Source organism: Oncorhynchus masou, chromosome 17, assembly GCF_036934945.1.
Source record: "Oncorhynchus masou masou isolate Uvic2021 chromosome 17, UVic_Omas_1.1, whole genome shotgun sequence".
NCBI lineage: Eukaryota > Metazoa > Chordata > Actinopteri > Salmoniformes > Salmonidae > Oncorhynchus > Oncorhynchus masou.
The window spans coordinates 39,706,267-39,728,477 of record NC_088228.1 but is presented as its reverse complement, the minus strand read 5'-3'; the positions used below and the strand labels follow the sequence as shown (position 1 = coordinate 39,728,477).

The 22,211-nt window shown below is 49.9% G+C and overlaps 1 protein-coding gene across 1 annotated transcript in view; it reads right to left on the bottom strand.

Annotated features, from left to right (window-relative positions):
• Positions 1–22,211, bottom strand: part of svilb (supervillin b) — an 86,337-nt gene that overhangs the window by 28,396 nt on the left and 35,730 nt on the right. Inside the window, exons 13-17 of the mRNA XM_064991989.1 lie at positions 19,771–20,020; positions 18,990–19,550; positions 17,459–17,927; positions 2,103–2,247; positions 633–689 (exon numbers count right to left, since the gene is read on the bottom strand). Coding sequence (XP_064848061.1) covers positions 633–689; positions 2,103–2,247; positions 17,459–17,927; positions 18,990–19,550; positions 19,771–20,020 — 1,482 coding nt within the window. The remainder of the gene's footprint in view (positions 1–632; positions 690–2,102; positions 2,248–17,458; positions 17,928–18,989; positions 19,551–19,770; positions 20,021–22,211) is intronic.

Sequence of the window (22,211 nt, the reverse complement as noted above, 5' to 3'; positions counted from 1 at the left end):
TTGTGGCATAACCTCAAAAGGTTGAAAGGAAGAACCACTGTATGATGAAAGTCTCCATCACTACTATGCAGTGTGCAGTTCAAAAAGCAAACATTTTGAGGCGAGAAACAAGCAGTGACTGGCAGCAACGTAGCAACAAACGCGTCTCTGAACACTGTAGCGTAGCTATATTGACTTCAAACCAAGCAAAAGTGCAAGAAGTTCAATCGAAAGCTTAGAAAAAGAAGCAGAGTCAAGTCCATCACCAGCATCCCATAACACAGCCACAAACCATCAGAAGTAGGATAGCATCCGACCACAGCAACTGAAGAGTAGTGAACGGCAAAACTGAATAGCAGTGAACAATAACACTGAAGAGTAGTGAACAACTAGAGTAGCACATTTCTGGTAATTTGCCCAAAATTTCCAGGTTTTCCAAGGAGGGAATAAGTAGGAAAATCAGGGAATTCTTCAGCTGGGATTTCTGGAAAACCTGGGAATTTGGGGAACGTTCAACCCTCGTCAGACCACAGCAACACTGAACAGCAGTGAACAACAGAACAGAACAGAAGAGTCAAAGAAGCAGCAGGTCACACACAGAGCTCAGTGGACCGCCGTTGGCACTGGGGCACAGCAACGTCGTCAGGCCTTACCCACAGCTGGTCAGACACAGTGACCTCAGCGAACTCATCAATAACCATGCCTTTCTCCTGAAGACAGGGGAAACACAGAACACATTCAAAGGGAGAAGGCTAGTTCGAGGCTAGCCTAGTAGAAAATGTGCCAAACAAGACAGAAATGTTGTCTTATCAAATATTGCGTGACATATATTTTGGAATCTTGGCTGGTAGAATGTCACCTTGGCTAGTAGAAATTGCGGTCTGCTAGCCAAACTGGCCAGTGCCCAAAATCTTTCAATTACAACCCTAGCCTCAACCCATTACTGTTGCTACTGTAACATGAGGCTTAGAAGAAGTGTGATCAACGGGAGGATTTAACATGAAGTATTAAGTACACAAACAGACAGGATCTGACCAGATTACAGCACAATGGGGTACATCATTAACAGAAAGGAGGGGCGATTCAATTATTCCAAGAAGTGCGTGTCTCTGTTTTAGATATAATCTGACCTGAATATGCTCAGTTCAACCAGAATGTTTGTGAAGTGGCATAGAGTAGACTAATTCAACGTTAATTCAACGTAAAACTGTACAGTAAAAAGACTACATTAAACAATACATATAATCACATGCCATTCTGTAACCATACTGTCAAATGACATATTGGTGGCATTAGCACTAGTTTAAGTGAAACTCAATCTTCAATCAGAGTGAGCCATTTTGACTTGCTCTGGTCCCAGTGTAAAGTAGAAAAGAGATTTCTCCAAGACCCCAGATTGCTAATTCCACAGGGAGACTGGCCCATATGTTCCATGCAGGGCTGTGTTGGCCCCAGGCACTGGTCCCAAATAGCACCCTATTCCCTATATAGTGCACTTCTTTTGATCAAGGCCCATAGGGCTGTGGTCAAACTATGGTCAAAAGAAGGGCACAATAGCGAGTCAATTGGGATAAAGGGGGCACCAGCCCACTAAGCTGAGCTGATCTCTCACTGGAGCAGATGGGGCTGATGAATGGCAAGGGGGAAATGAAAGGCACCCTCACATAAAGACCACGAGAGGCCCCTTTAAAATGGCAACCAGGAAGAGTGCCCTAATGAGACTACTAACAATTGTAAGCACAACAAATGTGTAGCATGTCACGAAACGGAAGACGTTGTGCACAAAAAACAGGGACCACTTTTGGAAGGTGAGCATCACTTTCATTAACAAAAAGTTTGAGAGTGCATCTAATTTTAAGTATATCAAAAACAATGAGCACACGAACAATTTATGTGAATGCTGCTTGTTGTACTGTTGTAGTTATAGTGCAGTACAGCGAATCTCCACCGAGTGTTTTTGTGAGGTGAGGTGTGAGGTGTGGGGATGCTGCTTGTTGTACTGTTGTAGTTATAGTGCAGTACAGTGAATCTCCACCGAGTGCTTTTGTTTGTATCTCTTTGAGCCCAAAATGTGGCTTCTCTTTCAAGATTCAATTTGGAGGTCCAGCTGTGTGGAGTCTCACCTTCTTCTTGTAGGTCTGCTCTGCCTCCCATCCCTGTCCTTGTACTGTGGAGTGTCTCTCAGTCACAGCCACCTTGACCACTTCCTGCTTCTTATTGATCCTGTTCCTCCAGTCCTCTTCACCACTCTTCTTCAGCAGGGCCAGCCTGGGAGAGAGAAGGAAAGAAAGGAAGAGAGAGAGAGGTTAACCTCCTCACCACTCTTCTTCAACAGGGCCAGCCTGGGAGAGAGAAGGAAATAAAGGAAGAGAGAGAGAGAGGTTAACCTCCTCACCACTCTTCTTCAACAGGGCCAGCCTGGGAGAGAGAAGGAAAGAAAGGAAGAGAGAGAGAGAGGTTAACCTCCTCACCACTCTTCTTCAACAGGGCCAGCCTGGGAGAGAGAAGGAAAGAAAGGAAGAAGAGAGAGAGAGAGAGAGGTTAACCTCCTCACCACTCTTCTTCAACAGGGCCAGCCTGGGAGAGAGAAGGAAAGAAAGGAAGAGAGAGAGAGAGTTAACCTCCTCACCACTCTTCTTCAACAGGGCCAGCCTGGGAGAGAGAAGGAAAGAAAGGAAGAGAGAGAGAGAGAGAGGGTTAACCTCCTCACCACTCTTCTTCAGCAGGGCCAGCCTGGGAGAGAGGAAAGGGAAGAAAGAAAGGAAGAGCCTGGAGAGAGAAGGAAAGAAAGGAAGAGAGAGAGAGAGGGTTAACCCTGACAGAGACAGGACCAGCCTGGGAGAGAGACAAAGAAAGGAAGAGAGAGACATCATCATGCACCACTCTTCTTCAACAGGGCCAGCCTGGGAGAGAGAAGGAAAGAAAGGAAGAGAGGTGGAAACCTCCTCACCACTCTTCTTCAACAGGGCCAGCCTGGGAAGAGAAGGAAAGAAAGGAAGAGAAGAGAGAGGTTAACGTCTCACCACTTTCTTCAACAGGGCCAGCCTGGGAGGAAAGGAAAGAAAGGAAGTTTGGTGGAAAGGGCCAGCCTGGGAGAGAGAAGGAAATAAAGGAAGAGAGAGAGAGAGGTTAACCTCCTCTCTTTTCAACAGGGCCAGCCTGGGAAGAGAAGGAAAGAAAGGAAGAGAGAGAGAGAGTTAACCTCCTTCTTCTTCAACAGGGCCAGCCTGGGAGAGAGAAGGGCCAAAGAAAGTTTGGTGGAAGAGGTTAACCTCCTCACCACTCTTCTTCAACAGGGCCAGCCTGGGAGAGAGAAGTGTCTGTTTGGTGGAGGGCCAGCCTGGGAAGAGATGGAAAGAAAGGAAGAGAGAGAGAGAGAGAGAGAGAGAGGTTAACCTCCTCACGTCTGTTTGGTGGGAAAGAAGGAAAGATTGGAAGGAAGAGAGAGGGGTTAACACGTCTTTTCAACAGGGCCAGCCTGGGAGAGACACGGAGCCTGGGAGAAAGGAAAGGAAAGAGAGAGAGGTTAACACCACTCTTTTGGGGCCAGCCTGGGAGAGAGAAGGAAAGAAAGTTTGAGTGGAAGAGGTTAACCTCGTCTGTCTTGGGCCAGCCTGGGAGAGAGAAGGAAAGAAAGGAAGAGAGGAAGAGAGAGTTAACCTCCTCACCACTCTTCTTCAGCAGGGCCAGCCTGGGAGAGAGAAGGAAAGAAAGGAAGAGAGAGAGAGAGGTTAACCTCCTCACCACTTTCTTCAACAGGGCCAGCCTGGGAGAGAGAAGGAAAGAAAGGAAGAGAAGAGAGAGAGTTTGGTGGAAACCACTCTTTTGGGGCCAGCCTGGGAGAGAGAAGGAAAGAAAGGAAGAGGAGAGGAGAGAGAAGGAAAGTCCTCCTTTTCTTCAGCAGGGCCAGCCTGGGAGAGTGGAAAGAAAGGAAGTGGAGAGAGAGGTTAACCTCCTCACCACTCTTCTTCAGGGGCCAGCCTGGGAGAGAAAAGAAAGGAAGAGAAGAGAGGTTAACCTCCTCACCACTTTGGTGGAAGAGAAGGAAAGAAGTTTGGTGGAAAACCTCCTCACCACTCTTTTGGGCCAGCCTGGGAAGAGAAGGAAAGAAAGGAAGAGTGGAAACAGGTTAACCTCTGTTTGGTCAACAGGGCCAGCCTGGGAGAGAGCCTGGAAGAGAGGTGGAAACACGTCTGTTTGGTGGGAAGAGAGAGTTAAACACTCTGTTTGGGCCAGCCTGGGAAGAGAAGGAAAGAAAGGTGGAAACACGTCTGTTTGGTGGAAAGACGTCTGTTTGGTGGAAACACGTCTGTTTGGTTCAAACAGGGCCAGCCTGGTGGAAACACGTCTGTTTGGTGGAAACACGTCTGTTTGGTGGAAACACGAAAGTTTGGTGGAAACAACGTCTGTTTGGTGGGAAACACGGAAAGTTTGGTGGAAACACGTCTGTTTGGTGGAAACCACGTCTGTTTGGTGGAAAGAAGGTCCGTTTGGTGGAAACGCGTCTGTTTGGTGGAAACACGTCTGTTTGGTGGAAACACGGAAGTTTGGTGGAAACACGTCTGTTTGGTGGAAACACGTCTGTTTGGTGGAAACGCGTCTGTTTGGTGGAAACGCGTCTGTTTGGTGGAAACACGTCTGTTTGGTGGAAACACGTCTGTTTGGTGGAAACACGTCTGTTTGGTGGAAACGTCTGTTTGGTGGAAACACGTCTGTTTGGTGGAAACACGTCTGTTTGGTGGAAACGCGCCACTGGTGGAAACACGCCTGTTTGGTGGAAACACGTCTGTTTGGTGGAAACACGTCTGTTTGGTGGAAACACGTCTGTTTGGTGGAAACACGTCTGTTTGGTGGAAACACGTCTGTTTGGTGGAAACACGTCTGTTTGGTGGAAACGTCTGTTTGGTGGAAACGCGTCTGTTTGGTGGAAACGCGCCACTGGTGGAAACACGTCTGTTTGGTGGAAACACGCCACTGGTGGAAACACGTCTGTTTGGTGGAAACACGTCTGTTTGGTGGAAACACGTCTGTTTGGTGGAAACACGTCTGTTTGGTGGAAACACGTCTGTTTGGTGGAAACACGTCTGTTTGGTGGAAACACGTCTGTTTGGTGGAAACACGGCTGTTTGGTGGAAACACGTCTGTTTGGTGGAAACACGTCTGTTTGGTGGAAACACGTCTGTTTGGTGGAAACACGTCTGTTTGGTGGAAACACGTCTGTTTGGTGGAAACACGCCTGTTTGGTGGAAACACGTCTGTTTGGTGGAAACACGTCTGTTTGGTGGAAACACGTCTGTTTGGTGGAAACGCGTCTGTTTGGTGGAAACACGCCTGTTTGGTGGAAACACGTCTGTTTGGTGGAAACACGTCTGTTTGGTGGAAACGCGTCTGTTTGGTGGAAACACGTCTGTTTGGTGGAAACACATCTGTTTGGTGGAAACACGTCTGTTTGGTGGAAACACGTCTGTTTGGTGGAAACACGTCTGTTTGGTGGAAACACGCCACTGGTGGAAACACGTCTGTTTGGTGGAAACACGTCTGTTTGGTGGAAACACGTCTGTTTGGTGGAAACGTCTGTTTGGTGGAAACGCCACTGTTTGGTGGAAACACGTCTGTTTGGTGGAAACACGTCTGTTTGGTGGAAACACGTCTGTTTGGTGGAAACACGTCTGTTTGGTGGAAACACGTCTGTTTGGTGGAAACACGTCTGTTTGGTGGAAACACGTCTGTTTGGTGGAAACACGTCTGTTTGGTGGAAACACGTCTGTTTGGTGGAAACGCGCCACTGGTGGAAACATGTCTGTTTGGTGGAAACACGTGTGTTTGGTGGAAACAAGTCTGTTTGGTGGAAACACGTCTGTTTGGTGGAAACACGTCTGTTTGGTGGAAACACGTCTGTTTGGTTGGAAACGCGCCACTGGTGGAAACACGTCACTTTGGTGGAAACACGTCTGTTTGGTGGAAACGCGTCTGTTTGGTGGAAACACGTCTGTTTGGTGGAAACACGTCTGTTTGGTGGAAACACGTCTGTTTGGTGGAAACACGTCTGTTTGGTGGAAACACGGCTGTTTGGTGGAAACACGTCTGTTTGGTGGAAACACGTCTGTTTGGTGGAAACACGTCTGTTTGGTGGAAACACGTCTGTTTGGTGGAAACACGTCTGTTTGGTGGAAACGCGCCACTGGTGGAAACATGTCTGTTTGGTGGAAACACGTCTGTTTGGTGGAAACACGTCTGTTTGGTGGAAACGTGCCACTGGTGGAAACACGTCTGTTTGGTGGAAACACGTCTGTTTGGTGGAAACACGTCTGTTTGGTGGAAACACGTCTGTTTGGTGGAAACACGTCTGTTTGGTGGAAACACGTCTGTTTGGTGGAAACACGTCTGTTTGGTGGAAACACGTCTGTTTGGTGGAAACGCGCCACTGGTGGAAACACGTCTGTTTGGTGGAAACACATCTGTTTGGTGGAAACACGTCTGTTTGGTGGAAACACGCCTGTTTGGTGGAAACACGCCTGTTTGGTGGAAACACATCTGTTTGGTGGAAACACATCTGTTTGGTGGAAACACGTCTGTTTGGTTGGAAACGCGCCACTGGTGGAAACACGTCTGTTTGGTGGAAACACGTCTGTTTGGTGGAAACACGTCTGTTTGGTGGAAACACGTCTGTTTGGTGGAAACACGTCTGTTTGGTGGAAACGCGCCACTGGTGGAAACACGTCTGTTTGGTGGAAACACATCTGTTTGGTGGAAACGCGTCTGTTTGGTGGAAACGCGTCTGTTTGGTGGAAACACGTCTGTTTGGTGGAAACACGTCTGTTTGGTGGAAACACGTCTGTTTGGTGGAAACACGTCTGTTTGGTGGAAACACGTCTGTTTGGTGGAAACACATCTGTTTGGTGGAAACACGTCTGTTTGGTGGAAACACGTCTGTTTGGTGGAAACGCGCCACTGGTGGAAACATGTCTGTTTGGTAGAAACACGTGTGTTTGGTGGAAACAAGTCTGTTTGGTGGAAACACGTCTGTTTGGTGGAAACACGTCTGTTTGGTTGGAAACGCGCCACTGGTGGAAACACGTCACTGGTGGAAACACGTCTGTTTGGTGGAAACGCGTCTGTTTGGTGGAAACACGTCTGTTTGGTGGAAACACGTCTGTTTGGTGGAAACACGTCTGTTTGGTGGAAACACGTCTGTTTGGTGGAAACACGTCTGTTTGGTGGAAACACGTCTGTTTGGTGGAAACACGGCTGTTTGGTGGAAACACGTCTGTTTGGTGGAAACACGTCTGTTTGGTGGAAACACGTCTGTTTGGTGGAAACACGTCTGTTTGGTGGAAACACGTCTGTTTGGTGGAAACGCGCCACTGGTGGAAACATGTCTGTTTGGTGGAAACACGTCTGTTTGGTGGAAACACGTCTGTTTGGTGGAAACGTGCCACTGGTGGAAACACGTCTGTTTGGTGGAAACACGTCTGTTTGGTGGAAACACGTCTGTTTGGTGGAAACACGTCTGTTTGGTGGAAACACGTCTGTTTGGTGGAAACACGTCTGTTTGGTGGAAACACGTCTGTTTGGTGGAAACGCGCCACTGGTGGAAACACGTCTGTTTGGTGGAAACACATCTGTTTGGTGGAAACACGTCTGTTTGGTGGAAACACGCCTGTTTGGTGGAAACACGCCTGTTTGGTGGAAACACATCTGTTTGGTGGAAACACATCTGTTTGGTGGAAACACGTCTGTTTGGTTGGAAACGCGCCACTGGTGGAAACACGTCTGTTTGGTGGAAACACGTCTGTTTGGTGGAAACACGTCTGTTTGGTGGAAACACGTCTGTTTGGTGGAAACACGTCTGTTTGGTGGAAACGCGCCACTGGTGGAAACACGTCTGTTTGGTGGAAACACATCTGTTTGGTGGAAACGCGTCTGTTTGGTGGAAACGCGTCTGTTTGGTGGAAACACGTCTGTTTGGTGGAAACACGTCTGTTTGGTGGAAACACGTCTGTTTGGTGGAAACACGCCTGTTTGGTGGAAACACGTCTGTTTGGTGGAAACGCGTCTGTTTGGTGGAAACGCGTCTGTTTGGTGGAAACGCGTCTGTTTGGTGGAAACGCGTCTGTTTGGTGGAAACGCGTCTGTTTGGTGGAAACGCGTCTGTTTGGTGGAAACACGTCTGTTTGGTGGAAACACGTCTGTTTGGTTGGAAACGCGCCACTGGTGGAAACACGTCTGTTTGGTGGAAACGCGTCTGTTTGGTGGAAACACGTCTGTTTGGTGGAAACACGTCTGTTTGGTGGAAACACGTCTGTTTGGTGGAAACGCGTCTGTTTGGTGGAAACACGTCTGTTTGGTGGAAACACGTCTGTTTGGTGGAAACACGTCTGTTTGGTGGAAACACGTCTGTTTGGTGGAAACACGTCTGTTTGGTGGAAACGCGTCTGTTTGGTGGAAACGCGTCTGTTTGGTGGAAACACGTCTGTTTGGTGGAAACACGTCTGTTTGGTGGAAACGCGCCACTGGTGGAAACACGTCTGTTTGGTGGAAACACGTCTGTTTGGTGGAAACACGTCTGTTTGGTGGAAACACGTCTGTTTGGTGGAAACACGTCTGTTTGGTGGAAACACGTCTGTTTGGTGGAAACGCGCCACTGGTGGAAACACGTCTGTTTGGTGGAAACACGTCTGTTTGGTGGAAACACGTCTGTTTGGTGGAAACACGTCTGTTTGGTGGAAACACGTCTGTTTGGTTGGAAACGCGCCACTGGTGGAAACGCGTCTGTTTGGTGGAAACACGTCTGTTTGGTGGAAACACGTCTGTTTGGTGGAAACACGCCTGTTTGGTGGAAACGCGTCTGTTTGGTGGAAACGCGTCTGTTTGGTGGAAACGCGTCCGTTTGGTGGAAACGCGTCCGTTTGGTGGAAACGCGTCCGTTTGGTGGAAACGCGTCTGTTTGGTGGAAACGCGTCTGTTTGGTGGAAACACGCCTGTTTGGTGGAAACACGTCTGTTTGGTAGAAACACGTCTGTTTGGTGGAAACACGTCTGTTTGGTGGAAACGCGTCTGTTTGGTGGAAACACGTCTGTTTGGTGGAAACGTGTCTGTTTGGTGGAAACACGTCTGTTTGGTGGAAACACGTCTGTTTGGTGGAAACGCGTCACTGGTGGAAACACGTCTGTTTGGTGGAAACACGTCTGTTTGGTGGAAACACGTCTGTTTGGTGGAAACACGTCTGTTTGGTGGAAACACGTCTGTTTGGTGGAAACACGTCTGTTTGGTGGAAACACGTCTGTTTGGTGGAAACACGTCTGTTTGGTGGAAACACGTCTGTTTGGTGGAAACACGTCTGTTTGGTGGAAGCGCGCCTGTTTGGTGGAAACGCGCCACTGGTGGAAACACGCCTGTTTGGTGGAAACACGTCTGTTTGGTGGAAACACGTCTGTTTGGTGGAAACGCGCCACTGGTGGAAACACGTCTGTTTGGTGGAAACACGTCTGTTTGGTGGAAACGCGTCTGTTTGGTGGAAACACGTCTGTTTGGTGGAAACACGTCTGTTTGGTGGAAACACGTCTGTTTGGTGGAAACGCGTCCGTTTGGTGGAAACGCGTCCGTTTGGTGGAAACGCGTCCGTTTGGTGGAAACGCGTCTGTTTGGTGGAAACGCGTCTGTTTGGTGGAAACACGCCTGTTTGGTGGAAACACGTCTGTTTGGTAGAAACACGTCTGTTTGGTGGAAACATGTCTGTTTGGTGGAAACGCGTCTGTTTGGTGGAAACACGTCTGTTTGGTGGAAACGTGTCTGTTTGGTGGAAACACGTCTGTTTGGTGGAAACACGTCTGTTTGGTGGAAACGCGTCACTGGTGGAAACACGTCTGTTTGGTGGAAACACGTCTGTTTGGTGGAAACACGTCTGTTTGGTGGAAACACGTCTGTTTGGTGGAAACACGTCTGTTTGGTGGAAACGCGTCTGTTTGGTGGAAACACGTCTGTTTGGTGGAAACACGTCTGTTTGGTGGAAACACGTCTGTTTGGTGGAAACACGTCTGTTTGGTGGAAGCGCGCCTGTTTGGTGGAAACGCGCCACTGGTGGAAACACGCCTGTTTGGTGGAAACACGTCTGTTTGGTGGAAACACGTCTGTTTGGTGGAAACGCGCCACTGGTGGAAACACGTCTGTTTGGTGGAAACACGTCTGTTTGGTGGAAACGCGTCTGTTTGGTGGAAACACGTCTGTTTGGTGGAAACCCGTCTGTTTGGTGGAAACACGTCTGTTTGGTGGAAACACGTCTGTTTGGTGGAAACACGTCTGTTTGGTGGAAACGCGTCTGTTTGGTGGAAACACGTCTTGTTTGGTGGAAACACGTCTGTTTGGTGGAAGCGCGCCTGTTTGGTGGAAACGCGCCACTGGTGGAAACACGCCTGTTTGGTGGAAACACGTCTGTTTGGTGGAAACACGTCTGTTTGGTGGAAACGCGCCACTGGTGGAAACACGTCTGTTTGGTGGAAACACGTCTGTTTGGTGGAAACGCGTCTGTTTGGTGGAAACACGTCTGTTTGGTGGAAACACGTCTGTTTGGTGGAAACGCGTCTGTTTGGTGGAAACGCGTCCGTTTGGTGGAAACGCGTCCGTTTGGTGGAAACGCGTCCGTTTGGTGGAAACGCGTCTGTTTGGTGGAAACGCGTCTGTTTGGTGGAAACACGCCTGTTTGGTGGAAACACGTCTGTTTGGTAGAAACACGTCTGTTTGGTGGAAACATGTCTGTTTGGTGGAAACGCGTCTGTTTGGTGGAAACACGTCTGTTTGGTGGAAACGTGTCTGTTTGGTGGAAACACGTCTGTTTGGTGGAAACACGTCTGTTTGGTGGAAACGCGTCACTGGTGGAAACACGTCTGTTTGGTGGAAACACGTCTGTTTGGTGGAAACACGTCTGTTTGGTGGAAACACGTCTGTTTGGTGGAAACACGTCTGTTTGGTGGAAACGCGTCTGTTTGGTGGAAACACGTCTGTTTGGTGGAAACACGTCTGTTTGGTGGAAACACGTCTGTTTGGTGGAAACACGTCTGTTTGGTGGAAGCGCGCCTGTTTGGTGGAAACGCGCCACTGGTGGAAACACGCCTGTTTGGTGGAAACACGTCTGTTTGGTGGAAACACGTCTGTTTGGTGGAAACGCGCCACTGGTGGAAACACGTCTGTTTGGTGGAAACACGTCTGTTTGGTGGAAACGCGTCTGTTTGGTGGAAACACGTCTGTTTGGTGGAAACCCGTCTGTTTGGTGGAAACACGTCTGTTTGGTGGAAACACGTCTGTTTGGTGGAAACACGTCTGTTTGGTGGAAACGCGTCTGTTTGGTGGAAACACGTCTGTTTGGTGGAAACACGTCTGTTTGGTGGAAACGCGTCTGTTTGGTGGAAACACGTCTGTTTGGTGGAAACACGTCTGTTTGGTGGAAACACGTCTGTTTGGTGGAAACACGCCTGTTTGGTGGAAACACGTCTGTTTGGTGGAAACACGTCTGTTTGGTGGAAACGCGTCTGTTTGGTGGAAACGCGTCTGTTTGGTGGAAACGCGTCTGTTTGGTGGAAACACGTCTGTTTGGTGGAAACACGTCTGTTTGGTGGAAACACGTCTGTTTGGTGGAAACACGTCTGTTTGGTGGAAACGCGTCTGTTTGGTGGAAACGTCTGTTTGGTGGAAACACGTCTGTTTGGTGGAAACACGTCTGTTTGGTGGAAACACGTCTGTTTGGTGGAAACACGTCTGTTTGGTGGAAGCGCGCCTGTTTGGTGGAAACGCGCCACTGGTGGAAACACGCCTGTTTGGTGGAAACACGTCTGTTTGGTGGAAACACGTCTGTTTGGTGGAAACGCGCCACTGGTGGAAACACGTCTGTTTGGTGGAAACACGTCTGTTTGGTGGAAACGCGTCTGTTTGGTGGAAACACGTCTGTTTGGTGGAAACACGTCTGTTTGGTGGAAACGCGTCTGTTTGGTGGAAACGCGTCCGTTTGGTGGAAACGCGTCCGTTTGGTGGAAACGCGTCCGTTTGGTGGAAACGCGTCTGTTTGGTGGAAACGCGTCTGTTTGGTGGAAACACGCCTGTTTGGTGGAAACACGTCTGTTTGGTAGAAACACGTCTGTTTGGTGGAAACATGTCTGTTTGGTGGAAACGCGTCTGTTTGGTGGAAACACGTCTGTTTGGTGGAAACGTGTCTGTTTGGTGGAAACACGTCTGTTTGGTGGAAACACGTCTGTTTGGTGGAAACGCGTCACTGGTGGAAACACGTCTGTTTGGTGGAAACACGTCTGTTTGGTGGAAACACGTCTGTTTGGTGGAAACACGTCTGTTTGGTGGAAACACGTCTGTTTGGTGGAAACGCGTCTGTTTGGTGGAAACACGTCTGTTTGGTGGAAACACGTCTGTTTGGTGGAAACACGTCTGTTTGGTGGAAACACGTCTGTTTGGTGGAAGCGCGCTGTTTGGTGGAAACGCGCCACTGGTGGAAACACGCCTGTTTGGTGGAAACACGTCTGTTTGGTGGAAACACGTCTGTTTGGTGGAAACGCGCCACTGGTGGAAACACGTCTGTTTGGTGGAAACGCGTCTGTTTGGTGGAAACGCGTCTGTTTGGTGGAAACACGTCTGTTTGGTGGAAACCCGTCTGTTTGGTGGAAACACGTCTGTTTGGTGGAAACACGTCTGTTTGGTGGAAACACGTCTGTTTGGTGGCAACGCGTCTGTTTGGTGGAAACACGTCTGTTTGGTGGAAACACGTCTGTTTGGTGGAAACACGTCTGTTTGGTGGAAACACGCCTGTTTGGTGGAAACACGTCTGTTTGGTGGAAACACGCCTGTTTGGTGGAAACACGTCTGTTTGGTGGAAACACGTCTGTTTGGTGGAAACACGTCTGTTTGGTGGAAACGCGTCTGTTTGGTGGAAACGCGTCTGTTTGGTGGAAACACGTCTGTTTGGTGGAAACACGTCTGTTTGGTGGAAACACGTCTGTTTGGTGGAAACACGTCTGTTTGGTGGAAACGCGCCTGTTTGGTGGAAACGCGCCACTGGTGGAAACACGCCTGTTTGGTGGAAACACGTCTGTTTGGTGGAAACACGTCTGTTTGGTGGAAACGCGCCACTGGTGGAAACACGTCTGTTTGGTGGAAACACGTCTGTTTGGTGGAAACGCGTCTGTTTGGTGGAAACACGTCTGTTTGGTGGAAACACGTCTGTTTGGTGGAAACGCGTCTGTTTGGTGGAAACACGTCTGTTTGGTGGAAACACGTCTGTTTGGTGGAAACCGTCTGTTTGGTGGAAACACGTCTGTTTGGTGGAAACACGTCTGTTTGTTGGAAACACGTCTGTTTGGTGGAAACACGTCTGTTTGGTGGAAACACGCCTGTTTGGTGGAAACGCGCCTGTTTGGTGGAAACGCGTCTGTTTGGTGGAAACGCGTCTGTTTGGTGGAAACGCGTCTGTTTGGTGGAAACGCGTCTGTTTGGTGGAAACGCGTCTGTTTGGTGGAAACGCGTCTGTTTGGTGGAAACGCGTCATTTTAGTGGAAACGCGTCTGTTTGGTGGAAACGCGCGTCTGTTTGGTGGAAACAGCGTCTGTTTGGTGGAAACGCAGCGTCTGTTTGGTGGAAACGTCTGTTTGGTGGAAACACGTCTGTTTGGTGGAAACGCGTCTGTTTGGTGGAAACGCGTCTGTTTGGTGGAAACGCGTCTGTTTGGTGGAAACGCGCGTCTGTTTGGTGGAAACGCGTCTGTTTGGTGGAAACGCGTCTGTTTGGTGGAAACGCGTCTGTTTGGTGGAAACGCGTCTGTTTGGTGGAAACGCGTCTGTTTGGTGGAAACGCGTCTGTTTGGTGGAAACGCGTCTGTTTGGTGGAAACGCGTCTGTTTGGTGGAAACACGTCTGTTTGGTGGAAACACGTCTGTTTGGTGGAAACACGTCTGTTTGGTGGAAACACGTCTGTTTGGTTGGAAACGCGTTTGGTGGAAACACGTCTGTTTGGTGGAAACGCGTCTGTTTGGTGGAAACACGTCTGTTTGGTGGAAACACGTCTGTTTGGTGGAAACACGTCTGTTTGGTGGAAACACGTCTGTTTGGTGGAAACGCGTCTGTTTGGTGGAAACGCGTCTGTTTGGTGGAAACGCGTCTGTTTGGTGGAAACACGTCTGTTTGGTGGAAACACGTCTGTTTGGTGGAAACGCGTCTGTTTGGTGGAAACTCTGTTTGGTGGAAACGCGTCTGTTTGGTGGAAACACGTCTGTTTGGTGGAAACACGTCTGTTTGGTGGAAACTGTTTGGTGGAAACACGTCTGTTTGGTGGAAACACGTCTGTTTGGTGGAAACACGTCTGTTTGGTGGAAACACGTCTGTTTGGTGGAAACACGTCTGTTTGGTGGAAACACGTCTGTTTGGTGGAAACGCGCCACTGGTGGAAACACGTCTGTTTGGTGGAAACACGTCTGTTTGGTGGAAACACGTCTGTTTGGTGGAAACACGTCTGTTTGGTGGAAACACGCTGTTTGGTGGAAACACGTCTGTTTGGTGGAAACACGCCTGTTTGGTGGAAACACGTCTGTTTGGTGGAAACACGTCTGTTTGGTGGAAACACGTCTGTTTGGTGGAAACACGTCTGTTTGGTGGAAACACGTCTGTTTGGTGGAAACACGCCTGTTTGGTGGAAACACGCCTGTTTGGTGGAAACGCGTCTGTTTGGTGGAAACGCGTCTGTTTGGTGGAAACGCGTCTGTTTGGTGGAAACACGTCTGTTTGGTGGAAACACGTCTGTTTGGTGGAAACACGTCTGTTTGGTGGAAACGCGCCACTGGTGGAAACACGTCTGTTTGGTGGAAACGCGTCTGTTTGGTGGAAACGCGTCTGTTTGGTGGAAACAAACGTCTGTTTGGTGGAAACACGTCTGTTTGGTGGAAACACGTCTGTTTGGTGGAAACACGCTGTTTGTGGAAACACGTCTGTTTGGTGGAAACACGTCTGTTTGGTGGAAACACGCCTGTTTGGTGGAAACACGTCTGTTTGGTGGAAACACGTCTGTTTGGTGGAAACACGTCTGTTTGGTGGAAACACGTCTGTTTGGTGGAAACACGCCTGTTTGGTGGAAACACGTCTGTTTGGTGGAAACACGTCTGTTTGGTGGAAACACGTCTGTTTGGTGGAAACACGTCTGTTTGGTGGAAACACGTCTGTTTGGTGGAAACACGTCTGTTTGGTGGAAACACGTCTGTTTGGTGGAAACACGTCTGTTTGGTGGAAACTCTGTTTGGTGGAAACACGTCTGTTTGGTGGAAACACGTCTGTTTGGTGGAAACGCGTCTGTTTGGTGGAAACACGTCTGTTTGGTGGAAACGCGTCTGTTTGGTGGAAACACGTCTGTTTGGTGGAAACGCGCCACTGGTGGAAACACGTCTGTTTGGTGGAAACACGTCTGTTTGGTGGAAACACGTCTGTTTGGTGGAAACACGTCTGTTTGGTGGAAACACGTCTGTTTGGTGGAAACACGTCTGTTTGGTGGAAACACGTCTGTTTGGTGGAAACACGCCTGTTTGGTGGAAACACGTCTGTTTGGTGGAAACACGTCTGTTTGGTGGAAACAGGTCTGTTTGGTGGAAACGCGTCTGTTTGGTGGAAACACGTCTGTTTGGTGGAAACACGTCTGTTTGGTGGAAACTCGCCTGTTTGGTGGAAACACGTCTGTTTGGTGGAAACACGTCTGTTTGGTGGAAACACGTCTGTTTGGTGGAAACACGTCTGTTTGGTGGAAACACGTCTGTTTGGTGGAAACACGTCTGTTTGGTGGAAACACGCCTGTTTGGTGGAAACACGTCTGTTTGGTGGAAACACGTCTGTTTGGTGGAAACACGCCTGTTTGGTGGAAACGCGCCACTGGTGGAAACACGTCTGTTTGGTGGAAACACGCCTGTTTGGTGGAAACACGTCTGTTTGGTGGAAACACGCCTGTTTGGTGGAAACACGTCTGTTTGGTGGAAACACGTCTGTTTGGTGGAAACACGTCTGTTTGGTGGAAACACGTCTGTTTGGTGGAAACGCGCCACTGGTGGAAACACGTCTGTTTGGTGGAAACACGTCTGTTTGGTGGAAACGCGCCACTGGTGGAAACACGTCTGTTTGGTGGAAACACGCCTGTTTGGTGGAAACGCGTCTGTTTGGTGGAAACGCGTCTGTTTGGTGGAAACACGTCTGTTTGGTGGAAACGCGTCTGTTTGGTGGAAACGCGTCTGTTTGGTGGAAACGCGTCTGATTGGTGGAAACACGTCTGTTTGGTGGAAACACGTCTGTTTGGTGGAAACACATCTGTTTGGTGGAAACGCGTCTGTTTGGTGGAAACGCGTCTGTTTGGTGGAAACACGTCTGTTTGGTGGAAACACGTCTGTTTGGTGGAAACACGTCTGTTTGGTGGAAACACGTCTGTTTGGTGGAAACACGTCTGTTTGGTGGAAACACGTCTGTTTGGTGGAAACGCGCCACTGGTGGAAACACGTCTATTTGGTGGAAACGCGCCACTGGTGGAAAAATGTGCATATTTCCTTTTTGCAGATTTTAGAATATTCGCTTGAAAATCTGTTGCCAATTGGATGGAAACCCAGCTAATAACAGTCTGACATGGCCAAGATGAGAGCAGTACTGTTGAACAGTAGCTAAATCTACTGAAACAGCTTTTAATCTCTAAGGGTGCATCACAAATGGCACCCTATTCTATTTATAGTTCACTACTTTTTGGGGGGTAGGGGGTTGGCAGAGTGGGATTTGGGATGCAGTCAGGTCATAAGTAGTGCAATATATAGGGAACAGAACACGGGTGCCATTTGGGACACTGGGACACAACCTCAGGATGTCTACAGACTGCAGCCTGATCTCCGTCTCCTACCTCTCCTCTCTCCAGGAACAAAGAGGGAAATGCACAGTGGCCAGAAATAAATCACTTTCACCTCAAAGAGAGGCAGAAACTTAGATCCCACAAGGACACAGGGTGCCCCAAATGGCTGCCTATTCCCTATATGGTGCCCTACTTTTCACCAGAGCCTTATGAAACTAGTGCACTATGTAGGGAATAGACTACCATTTGGGACGCAGGCAGGGGCTCATTCACCACCGCCTCATTCTGTCTCATATTCTTTACATCGTCACGTTTTTTACACAGACAACAAGGCGAATCAAGTTGAAATCTTTGGCAAGCCGCTTTGTCGCCTGAATAAAACCTGCATCTTTTACAACGGAGAGCCCATTCAGACAATTACAAAATTCTGGTAACTTTCCCATAAGTATAGAAATGATGGTTGGAAGATTCCCGGCATCAGAAGGGAATAAGCAGGACATTTGGAATCCTCCAACCAGTATTTCTGGAAACGTACGTACAGTACAATATCCTGCCAAGGAACCACCCCCACTTGAACTACAGTTGGAATTGTTACCCAATCACAGAAACCCAGGCACAGACTAACCTTTCTTTGATGGACATCTGTTTGGAGGACATCTCTGAGAGTTCTGTTTCGCTGGGGGAGAGGAGGTCGGAGACACTGTGTCCTGTGATGTGGCCGCTGTGGTCCAGAGGCAGGGACTGAGACTTGACCAGTGGCTGAGAGAAGGACGTGGGCTTGGGCAGAGTCTGGGGGGCGGTCTGGGGAGGAGGAGGCTGGGATAAGGACAGGGGTCTGGGTTGAGTGTGAGGGATTAGCTGAGAGGAAGGCTTGGGTAGTGGCTGGGTGAAGCTCCTCTCCCTTTCCTGGGGCTTGGGCTGGGCTGGAGGTTCCTGGGTGAAGTGCTGGTGAGGTTTGGAGTATGGCTGGGGCTCAGTTTGTGGGGGAGACTGGGTGAAAGACAGTTTCCGCTGGTTACTGGAGGTGTGAGAGACACTCCTGGCCGCTGCCTCTGTTGTCACAGTTCTCAATGACACACTGGTGTGCTCGGTGTCTGTAGACATATAGACAGACACACACACGCACACACAAATTGCATTGTAATAAATCCACAGTGTAATCAATAATCACACAGGGGGAGAAGCAGACCCCAATGGCAGCCCCTCGTAGCACACATGCACGCATACGCACGTGCGCACACCGCGTCCAGACACACATTCGCGACTGCCAAGACCCTGCATACAATCGTCATGTTCTGTTCACACGGTCTCTGATGCTCAGCCGTCGTCTCGAATGCTCATTCATGCACGGACATTTGTTCTCCGTTCCTTTTAGGGTTCCTTTCCATTGTTCTCTACGAGTGTTCTCTCCCTCTCTCTCTCGCATGCGTGAAGAAAAGACGAACCCGCATCCTCTGGACACAATGTTTGCTGACGGTCATCCAGACACACAGACAGATGGGCCAGCCATGTTACACTGTCTATCTTCACTGTCTATCTGCCCTGTCTATCTGCCCTACCGGCACGGCGGAGCACAATGCCAATGCGTAAACCGAAGCCTGCAACACATCCATCCATTGACATCCACAAAAACATATCCACACCTCAATCATACCTGATTTCCATTTGGAATCACAATTACAGACAACCTTGTCAGTAAGAGTGGTCCTATATTTGCAGACAAAGGGAGCCGCGGGGACAAATGTATGTACAAATATGCTAATTAGATTCAGCTGAAGCCGTGTCTCTAGTCGTCCTGTCTGTCAGATAGGGTCTGTGATGTGATGAGCACAGACGCATTAGGCGTTAAGACAAATCCGTCCGCAGACGGAGACAGTGTGTAGCCAATGGAAAGAGTCATGCAATTAACATGCTGCATAATCCAGGAGACAGTAAGATATGTCCCTCGTCCTCATCCCAAATGGTGCCATATTCCCTATGTAGTGCACTCTTCTGAATTGAAAAAAACGTCTTGAGTGCATCAGCCGTCCGTATAATGAATGCATAGAAATATTCCTCTAATCTACATGCATGTTTGTTCAGCATTGGTCAAAGTAGTGTGCTACGTAGGGAATAGGGTGCCTTTTGGGAGGTATACAATGGTCTGTGTTTCCTACCTGAGAGGAGTTCCCTGCTCCTGCTGCTCCGTGTGTTCTCTCTGTCTGCTGTGTGCTGCAGCTCTGTGTGTCTCTCTGAGCTGTGTGTCTCTCCCAGGTAGCTCCCGTGCTCTTCCCTCTCCAGGGTGATGCTGCTGCTACTGTCGTATTTATCTCTGTCTCTGTGCTGCCTGGGCTCCACCAGCAACTCACCCCTCCCGTGCCTCAAAGAGGGAAGCTGGATGGACTCCCGCTGGCTACTGTTGGTGTGCCGCGGCTGGGGCTCTGGGGCTGGGGGCTGATAGTGTTGCTGTCTGCTGTCCCTGTCGGGGGGGTGGAGCCTTCCCTTACTGCTGCTGCCTCCAGCACCACTACTAGCACAGCTCTCCCTCTCCTCTCTGCTGGCCCCTCCTTCCCACACATCCTCCACCTCCTCTCTCTCTCTGTGGCCAGTGGAGGAGCGACTGGCTCCTCCTCTCTCTCCGGCTCTTCTACTGTGAGCCTGCTGCTGCGGTTGCTCCTCTGAAAGGGGAGGGCCAGGGGAGAACAGATCCAGGGAAACCGAAGTCAGATCAGGCTTACCTGAGGAAACACAGAGGAGAGAGTCACACAGAGGCCTTGGGGGGACACAGGCTGAAGTACCTGAGAGAGAGAGGGGGGGACACAGAGAGAGAGAGAGGGGGGGACACAGAGAGAGAGAGAGGAGAGGAGAGAGGGGGGGACACAGAGAGAGAGAGAGGGGGACAGAGAGAGAGAGAAAAAACACACAGACAGACAGACATGCAATTCATGGTTTCAATACCAGTGAAGGCTGAATTATTTGACACATGAGGAAACACACACCTCACCCCTCCCCTTTCCTGGGTGGTAGTGGTGGGGGGGTGGTGGGGGTTGTAGGGAACGGCCGTAGATTTTCCAAGGTGGACGTTGCTGCTGCTGGAAGTCGCTGTGGTTACCGTGGCGACCGAGACCTGGGAGGTGACGGCTGCCACGGAGCGGACCAAAGAGGCAGACAGCGGCTCCAGCTTGACCCCTCCTCCTCCATTCTGCAGCTGCAGGAAGCGAGAGGAGGGATGAATAAATGAATGAATGGACGTGAATGGCGGGGGACACGGAGGGATAAAGGGATGGAGGGACAGGGGGATAAAGGGACGGGGGATAAAGGGACGGAGGGATAAAGGGACGGGGGATAAAGGGATGGAGGGATAAAGGGACGGGGGGATAAAGGGACAGGGGATAAAGGGACGGGGGATAAAGGGACGGATAAAGGGACGGGGGATAAAGGGATGGAGGGATAAAGGGACGGAGGGATAAAGGGATGGGGATAAAGGGACGGGGGATAAAGGGATGGGGGATAAAGGGATGGATAAAGGGACGGAGGGATAAAGGGATGGAGGATAAAGGGATGGGGGATAAAGGGACGGGGGATAAAGGGACGGGGATAAAGGGACGGAGGGATAAAGGGATAAAGGGACGGAGGGATAAAGGGACAGAGGGATAAAGGGACGGAGGGATAAAGGGACGGAGGGATAAAGGGACGGATAAAGGGACGGAGGGATAAAGGGACGGAGGGATAAAGGGACGGGGGGATAAAGGGACGGAGGGATAAAGGGACGGAGGGATAAAGGGATAAAGGGATGGAGGGATAGGGATAAAGGACGGGGGATAAAGGGACGGAGGGATAAAGGGACAGGGGGATAAAGGGACGGGGGATAAAGGGACGGAGGGATAAAGGGACGGAGGGATAAAGGGACGGAGGGATAAAGGGACGGAGGGATAAAGGGATGGAGGGATGGGGGATAAAGGGATAAGGGGATAAAGGGACGGAGGGATAAAGGGACGGAGGGATAAAGGGACGGAGGGATAAAGGGACGGAGGGATAAAGGGACGGGGGATAAAGGGACGGGGGGATAAAGGGACGGGGGATAAAGGGACGGGGGATAAAGAGATAAAGGGATGGAGGGACGGAGGGATATAGGGATGGAGGGATAAAGGGATGGAGGGACGGAGGGATAAAGGGATGGAGGGATAAAGGGATGGAGGGAAAAAGGAATAAAGGGATGGAGGGACGGAGGGATAAAGGGATGGAGGGATAAAGGGATAAAGGGACGGAGGGATGGAGGGACGGAGGGATAAAGGGACGGAGGGATAAAGGGATAAAGGGATAAAGGGATGGAGGGATAAAGGGATGGAGGGATAAAGGGATAAAGGGATGGAGGGACGGAGGGATAAAGGGATAAAGGGACGGATGGATAAAGGGATGGAGGGACGGAGGGATAAAGGGACGGAGGGATAATGGGATAAAGGGACGGAGGGATAAAGGGACGGAGGGATAAAGGGATAAAGGGATGGAGGAACGGAGGGATAAAGGGATAAAGGGACAGAGGGATAAAGGGATAAAGGGACGGAGCGATAAAGGGATAAAAGGATGGAGGGATAAAGGGATAAAGGGATAAAGGAATGGAGGGACGGAGGGATAAAGGGATGGAGGGATAAAGGGACGGAGGGATAAAGGGATGGAGGGACGGAGGGAAAAAATAAAGGGATGGAGGACGGAGGGATAAAGGGATAAAGGATAAAGGGACAGAGGGATAAAGGGATAAAGGGATAAAGAGATGGAGGGACGGAGGGATAAAGGGATGGAGGGATAAAGGGATGGAGGGATAAAGGGATAAAGGAATGGAGGGACGGAGGGATAAAGGGACGGAGGGATAAAGGGATAAAGGGACGGAGGGATAAAGGGACGGAGGGATAAAGGGATGGAGGGATAAAGGGATGGAGGGATAAAGGGATGGAGGGATAAAGGGATAAAGGGAAAAAGGGACGGAGGGATAAAGGGACGGAGGGATAAAAGGGACGGGGGATAAAGGGACGGGGGGATAAAGGGACGGAGGATAAAGGGACGTTGGATAAAGGGATGGAGGGATAAAGGGATGGAGGGATAAAGGGACGGATAAAGGGACGGAGGGATAAAGGGATGGGGTTAAAGGGATAAAGGGACGGAGGGATAAAGGGACGGAGGGATAAAGGGACGGAGGGATAAAGGGATGGAGGATAAAGGGACGGAGGGATAAAGGGACGGGGGATAAAGGGACGGGGGATAAAGGGACGGAGGGATAAAGGGATGGAGGGATAAAGGGATAAAGGGATAAAGGGATAAAGGGATAAAGGGATGGAGGGATAAAGGGATAAAGGGATGGAGGGACGGAGGGATAAAGGGATGGAGGGATAAAGGGATAAAGG